The sequence below is a fragment of the Mesitornis unicolor genome, unplaced genomic scaffold (genome assembly GCF_000695765.1).
Source record: "Mesitornis unicolor isolate BGI_N332 unplaced genomic scaffold, ASM69576v1 scaffold30279, whole genome shotgun sequence".
NCBI lineage: Eukaryota > Metazoa > Chordata > Aves > Mesitornithiformes > Mesitornithidae > Mesitornis > Mesitornis unicolor.
Window position 1 is genome coordinate 1 of NW_010209808.1, and position 7,621 is coordinate 7,621.

General features: G+C 45.1%; 1 protein-coding gene across 1 annotated transcript; it reads left to right on the top strand.

Moving 5' to 3' along the window:
- The first annotated feature begins 526 nt into the window (after window positions 1-526).
- RPS3 (ribosomal protein S3) lies at window positions 527-5,736 on the top strand. The gene is made up of 6 exons (XM_010192976.1): window positions 527-659; window positions 914-1,007; window positions 2,198-2,296; window positions 3,142-3,327; window positions 4,538-4,734; window positions 5,665-5,736. Exons 4-5 carry the CDS (start codon window positions 3,168-3,170, stop codon window positions 4,729-4,731), a joined length of 354 nt encoding a protein of 117 aa, XP_010191278.1. The 5' UTR covers window positions 527-659; window positions 914-1,007; window positions 2,198-2,296; window positions 3,142-3,167; the 3' UTR covers window positions 4,732-4,734; window positions 5,665-5,736.
- Window positions 5,737-7,621: the final 1,885 nt, after the last annotated feature.

Below are 7,621 nucleotides of genomic sequence, written 5' to 3' on the forward strand. Positions count from 1 at the left end.
CCCGTGTGGGGCTGGCAAAGGGATGTGACTTCTTTAATTACTTTATGAAGTTCCTACTGAATCATAGTACCTCCGCAAGACAAAGCAGCGAGTTATGATTTCAGCATGAAATGTGGCTGTAGCAAGTTGTGGACCAGGTGGTGATGAAGGCTGCTGCTAAAACTGAATTGTCCCTTGGAACTTCAGGGGAGGTGCTTTTATTTCACAGAATCACAGAGTGGTTTGAGTTGGAAGGGACCTCAAAGCTCACCCACTCCAACCCCTGCCATGAGCAGGGACACCTCCCACCAGCCCAGGCTGCTCAAAGCCCTGTTCAGCCTTGCTTTGAACACTTCCAGGGAGGGGGTATCCACAGCTTCCCTGGGCAACCTGTGCCAGTGTCTTCCTCCTGCTCCTTCTCCGTGGGGGGGGGAACCTGCTGGATGGTCCCAGGGACAAATTGCAGAATTGCCCTAACTCAGAATATTAAAATCTTGTGTTCAGGCTGAACGTTTGAACAGAGCTTGACTTAGTCCGTTTATTTTTCAGTTTGTTGCTGACGGTATCTTCAAAGCTGAGCTGAATGAGTTTCTGACTCGTGAACTGGCTGAAGATGGGTACTCTGGAGTAGAAGTCCGGGTCACCCCAACCAGGACTGAGATTATCATACTTGCCACCAGGTAACTGAGCTGCTGCTGTTGACTCACAGGTGCTGTGCAAGGCTGTAAGGGATGCTGCTGCAGGCTCAAGCTTAGAGTGGTAAATATTATTACAGGAAGCTACTTGGGAAGGAGATCCTGAAGTGATTTTTAGTGATACTGCAGTGTTACAGTCACTGGACTAAGTTAGATTCTCAGTCTCAAAGCTCTTTAGGATGATAGAGGGTTCAGACCTGGAGGCACTTTTTTCAGTTGTACTGTACTTATTTTTGCAGAACTCAGAATGTCCTGGGTGAGAAGGGACGCCGCATCCGGGAGCTGACCGCTGTCGTGCAGAAGAGGTTTGGATTCCCTGAGGGAAGCGTTGAGGTAAAAGCGTCATGCTTAAAGTAGAGAGTGGGTTGTGCAGTGAGCTTCGTGCACTGTCTGGATGGTGTCGGCTGAAAAGTGATTTGACTTGGAGATAACTTGCGATGTGTTTTACCTGTTCTCACGAAACGCTTTTGCACTGAAATACAAAATGCTTTGCTGTTTGTGGTATTTTGAGTGCTGTCACTTTGGCTAGCTTTCTCTGAATTCCCATCTGAATTAAACTTAGGTGTAAATATTTTATAGAGAATGTTCCTGTCCCAGTATTGAGGGGAGAAAGCTAGACTAACAGCATAATGTTTGGTATTTGTGTGTTACCGTTATTTTTTTTTAATTTACAGGGTTTCTTTACTTACAAAGAAACTGTTTTGGTGTAGAAGGATGTCAGATGTTTTGAGTATGATACTGTACTGAAATAGACAGTAAAGTGACACACCAGTGACTTCCAGTCTTAGCATTTGAAAGCTGGTGCCCTTACGAGTACTTTCCTCTAAAACAAATCAGGAGTGGGAGAGAACACGTCTGGGGTGGTGCTCCCATTTATTCCTGCTTGGCCAGCGTTGCTGGATTACATTATGCAGTGAAGATTGCTCATTACCTCCAGCAAATGCTTAAACATCCCGAATGACACAAACCCTCAGCACATCATGATCTGTCAGCTCCGGGAATATCATGTGTGTGATTTTGGATGTCTGCTGCTTCTGATGTATCAGACTTGGGTCTCTTGGAGATGTTAAATTTAACACACCTCACTCTCCCACCTTCCAAAAATCAAACCCTTTCTTAGGTTTGATTTCAATGCTTAAGCAAACATATGTTACTGATGTGTTGTGAAATCTGTATCTCAAGCAAAGTCCTTGTGATTGCCTGGATGCCTCTCTCCAGTGGTACCTAAAGTTTTGGAGCTGTTTGAAGCAGCAGCTCTTAGAGACTGTGCCATGGATGTTGTGGTAGTTTCCTGACTTTCAGTGGAGTGTCATCAGTGCGTCTCAGCTCTGCCAGGAGCAGGAGGCAGGCACCAAAAGAAGTTAGGGAGTGCAGCCTCCAGTGTTAAAGCTGTGTGTAATCGTGGAAGGACTGACTGAACCGAGTGTATAGGATGAGGCATAAATAGTATGAAGCTCCTGTGTTCTGTTAAAAGTATCTTGAAATACCACCCTGTTTCTGAGTTTACTTCTTTTCCTTTGTAGCTCTATGCTGAGAAGGTGGCCACAAGAGGTCTGTGCGCAATTGCTCAGGCAGAGTCCCTGCGGTACAAGCTCCTGGGAGGTTTAGCTGTGCGTCGGTGAGTAGAGCAAGCTGAATGTGGTGGCACAGAGAGGAAGTGTGGGATTCAAAGACCATTTCAAACAAAACTCTTTGCCAACTTGTCTTTAGTTTGAAAATTTAAACTAGTAATGTTGCACTTAGAGCAGTTAGTATTTTTGATAATTCTGCAGTATAGAAGCTTTTTGTTTCATACACAGGTACTTTTGCTAGTAATCGCTAGATAATGTATTTCAGACATCAAAGATGAAGTCTTAGAGTAGATCAGATTGTAAGTTGTCTGACCATTTTCTTTGTGAATAAATGAGTGAAGGAGTGAAACACAATTTCATGTCTTCTGGCTGAATTGTAGTTCAGGTGACTGTGGCCCTGCTTCTCCGATCCCTTCGGTGATGATAAGATGACGAGTCAGAAGCAGGTGGCTCTTGCTGCTGTACTTCTGCAGTGTCATGTTCTGTGATGCTGTGTGTGGCTCTTCAGCAAGAGCTTTCTGTCATCACTGGATGATTTAGAGGCATTTGTCTGAGAAGGGATGGGGAGCTGCAGTCCTCACATGGGTGTATTGGCCACCTTCAGCTGTGGAGCTACCTTTGTGTCACGAAGAATTTGCTTGTTACTGTTCCCACAACCATACAAGGACCATAAGTCACAAGAGTTTTCTTGGGCTGGGTTTGAAAGTGCTAAGATTCTTGCTGCTTTGTGTGGCACTGCCAGAGCTTTGGTTGCATGGGTGCGTGTTCAGAAAGCTGCTTAAAAATGAAAGTTGAAGTGTGATTGCCTGTGCTTTGAAACTGGGGTAAAATGCCTCTGCGGAGCCATTTGTCAGAGTGGGAGTAACGCTGTGGCTGTTACTGCTCTCCCTGCAGAGCCTGCTATGGTGTCCTCCGCTTCATAATGGAGAGTGGTGCCAAGGGCTGTGAGGTGGTTGTGTCTGGCAAACTCAGAGGTCAGCGTGCCAAGTCCATGAAGTTTGTGGATGGCTTGATGATCCACAGTGGAGACCCGGTGAACTACTACGTTGACACAGCCGTGCGTCACGTCCTTCTCCGGCAGGGTGAGTGGCTGGGATGCAGATCCCTTTGCAGCTCTCTTGGTTCCTTCTCTCAGTGCTTCAAAGCCAGAAGATCTCAACTCCTACCTGCAGGTTGGAGGCTTCCCTCTGTCACCTGTGGGGTGGCAAATCATGATTTTGATGCACCACTGATCTTGCAGAGTGGTTCAGTTGTGCTACCAGTAGTTGTTCTGACTCTGAAAATGTGTTGTTTTCTTGGGCTTTTGCAACTAAGCTCTCACTGTGGAGTTTGCACGTTACATGTGAAGTAGAACTTACTTTGCATTTGTGTTACGTGAATGGGAAATGGAGAAGGGGCCTTCAGCAGAATTTTATGTAGTCATCCCAGGTAATTTGCTTTTCCAGATACTGACTTGTTTCCTGTGGCCTCTGGTGCTCATAGCAAGACAACTTAAAAAATCAAGCGCATATTGACTAGGTTCAAGAGCATTTGAATTTGGACTTGGCTCCTGGTGTAGGCAGATAGAGCACAGGTGCTACAAAACCCACAAAAAAGCAAGTGTCAGACAGTTTTCCCTATAGCTGTGCCCTGACAAGTCTTCCCAGGTAAAAATCAGCCAAGTGTGCTTACATTCATTCTTCCCCCTGCTAAAACACAAATGACTTCTGCATCTTAATTGGCTTTGGTTAGTTAATTGCAAAACAACTGATACAGGGATCTTAGCATAGACAAAGCTGTTCTTTACCTTCCCTTCGGTGATGATACGATGACGAGTCAGAAGGGGTGTCCTTGTGTCATTGCAGCCTGCTCAGTGCCATGTTCTGTGGTGCTGTGCTACGGCTGCCTTGGGCAGGATGTCCTACTCATTGGATGATTTAGAGGCATTTGTCTGAGAAGGGATGCAAAAAAAACCCAGTGCCATTTCCTTGGAAAGTGAGTTATCTTGGGAAAGGCAGGGTTTAAAAACCACAATGTGACTTCAGGATATAGCACGATTTCATTGTCGTCCCAGGCTGCAGTCAGCAAAGGCAATGAATTGGAGAAAGGTAAAGATGCTGATCTAAATTCACAGTAACTAGATCTTTGAAGCTATAGCATGTTTGTTAATCAGGTTGCATCTTCTGTGTTGCTAGGAGATATTTTTCTTGCAGATAGCATTATTTTGTAACCGTGGGGCTTGTCACTACCAAATATCTGCTTGGTATTTTGTGTCAAATAAACATGTCTGTGTTGTCTTGTCACTCTTTGCAGGAGTACTGGGAATCAAAGTAAAGATTATGTTGCCCTGGGACCCAAGTGGAAAGATTGGCCCCAAAAAGCCTCTGCCAGACCACGTCAGCATTGTGGAACCCAAAGAAGAGATCTTGCCCACCACCCCCATATCAGAGCAGAAAGGTGGCAAACCAGAACAGCCAGCAATGCCTCAGCCGGTTCCCACTGCGTGAGGGGTATGTGCCTGCCAGTGGTGGGAGGATCCATGCAGAAAAGGTGTAATGTCACCAAAAAAGCTGTATGGTAGCTGGGATACTGGGGGTGAAAAAGCAGCTGTGTTGTACCAGGTGCAGGGATCGGCTCAGTTGAGTGTAGAGTATCACCCTGGATGAAGAAGCACAGTTTAAGGCATGCTGCAAACCAGCTAAGCACACCCTTCAGTGAAGATGAGATGACGAGTCTGAAAGGGAATGTCCTTGTCCAAGTGCCCTGTTTTGTGTTGTGTTCTGCAGCATAGATTTGGGGACCTTGGGTCACAATTTGAGTGACTTAATGGCATTTGTCTGAGAAGGGTTCGGTGCCTTGGATGTTTTCACATTGTACCACCTACTACCAATGTGCAGTTGACAGCACAGGGTGTATATGCCTCACACAGTAAGTGTACTGGGACCCAGTTTAGTATTGACTTAACAACCAATGATGTTGAGCATAATGTGTAGGCTAGTTTCTTAAATGTTCAAGGTTTGAAATCCTGTTTCCCTAAGACAGAAAATAATAGCTTGAAATTGTCTGAGACCTGCTCTGGGTTGTCCCAAGTGAAAATATGCAACTTGCTGCTCTTACAAGTTTGCTCATTTTCTCTGATCAGAGCAGCAGAGGAGGTGGCACAGGGCCTAAGGCTGCTTCCCAGAAAACTTCCTCAGCTGTGAGTGAAGCTGGCCTTGTGTGAACAGGGAGAGAGCTCAGGGAGTTTGCAGCAGTGATGCAAGGGAATCTGACAAGCAGGATCTCCTCCTGTGAGGAAAAGGGGGATCATTGGCTAAAATGTGAGAAGTGTGAGATGCCATTTAATTTGAGAACTTGTAGCCTGTTTGTTTTAGGGTAGAAGAATGGTTATGGGAAATACTCTGCTGCCATCTTACTCAGTGTTTTGTTTATCATTGTAGGTTTTGTAACATCTGTGACCAGAAGCTGGACTGTCCTGAAAACATCTCTTAATAAAATCACAAAAGACAGTGCTTGTGGAGGTGCCTTTTTTTTTTTCTTTTGCAAGAGTATTCCAGGAAAGCTTTGCTCCCCCCTTTGGTATGGAAGGAATTCCTCTGCATTTCTTCTGCTTGTGGTGCCCTGTTGGAGTGAACTTAACCAGATCTTGGTCTGAATGGAGTGGGGAAGAAATGCTGATATCTAGGTAGATCTGGAGCAGCAATCTGTGTTTTGAGGGTCATGAATGACACTCCATGAACTGAAGAAGTACTGGGACCTCTCCACTTACATACCAGTCCCTTTTCTGAGGTTTCCAGAAGGGGGAGCTTTTTAGCAACGTCCAAAGCAATTGCAGAAGTTAATACCTTTTATGGCTTAAACTGAAATGTTGTTATATTCTTCTAAATTGCTCTTTTCACCTCTGTACATCCATTTCCCTTGTCAGTGAAAAGATGTTCACTGACTTTTGGGGCAGTAGACTATAGAATCACAGACTGGTTTACCCAGACCATCTAGAAGGGACCTTAAAGCTCATCCAGTCCAACCCCTGCCATGGACAGGGACACCTCCCACCAGACCAGGTTGCTGTATGGGAACGTTACTGCTTCTCTTATGGTCAGGTAACCTTAGTTGGAGGTAAAGGGTGAGAAACCTCTGAGCAGGTATTAACACATTAGTTGGCGGGCGGGGGAAGTAGATTTCAAACCTTCTGTCTTAGGACATAAAAATATATTTAAGCTACAGAGGAAAAACTTATCTTCCTTTAAAGCTTGAGTAGCAGTAAGATAACATAGGCCCTAAAATTAATATTAAAAGACAAGGCTACTTATGCTATTAAAATGCATAGTTTGTAGGCAGGGGATGTGTTTTCACTTCTGTTGCTGTATACATTGCTTTTGATGCTCTTCTTGTCAGCTGCGGCCAAGCTAAAGTCCGACAGAAACTGAGCATTTGGTTAAGTTCCGGGGAAATTCTAGTTCTGTTAGCTCCTTTCTCAGTGTTTTTCAGTCTGGTGCAGTAATGGGAAGAGACCGTTAGAACATAAGAGATCATGTTGTGCACAGAAACAAGGCTTTGCTTTGTTCAGACTTCCAAGAAATTCAGAACCTGTTTGCTGCAGTAACAAGAATTGTACAAATTGGCAAAATTCGTTGCTTAGGAATAGCTTTTACATCCAGATTTCCATTTTCAGGAGGCTTCTCTGCAGGAGCCAGGCAGGTAACATGAACTGGAATTTCAAACTGGTGGTGTCAGAAACTTGTGTGGCAGTGTGTGTGCATTTGTGAGCCTCAGCCTCCCTGTTGCCAGCTTCTCTGGCAGCCCTGGAAGCGCAGCCTGGCAAGATGCTGGCTGGGAAGCTGGTCAGGTCTGTTGGAAACAGATGTGCCTCCTCAGTGTCAGAATGAGTGATTTCAGGTTTCTGTACACATCTTTCAGTGGAAAGTTCTAAAATAAGTGTTAAGAGTAGTAATACCATTTTATTTTCTTCAATTTAATTTGGAAGAAAATTAAAAAAAAGTGACCGACCAGCTTTATCACTTCTGTAGGAGCAGTAGAAGTGTGAAAGCTGGAAGGCCTGAAGCAGCAGAAGGGTGACACACACTACAAGGCCTTGCATGTTTGTATTCTTCAAAGTCCCAATATACTAAATGGTGATCAACTGGAAATTTCTCCTGCAGTCCTCCAGGGGGGGCTGGCTTTCCTGGAGATCACTTGACTCTTTCTGGTTTGAAACCCTCTAACCTGGTCCATCAGCCTGTTGATCTCCCAGTGCTGATCACAGAATCACAAAGTCGTTAAGGAAGAGGAAGGGACCTCTAAGACCATCAAGTGCAACCGTCAACCTGACACTACCATGGCCACTAAACCATGCCCTGAAGTGCCACATCCATGCACTTCTTGAACGCCTCCAGGGAT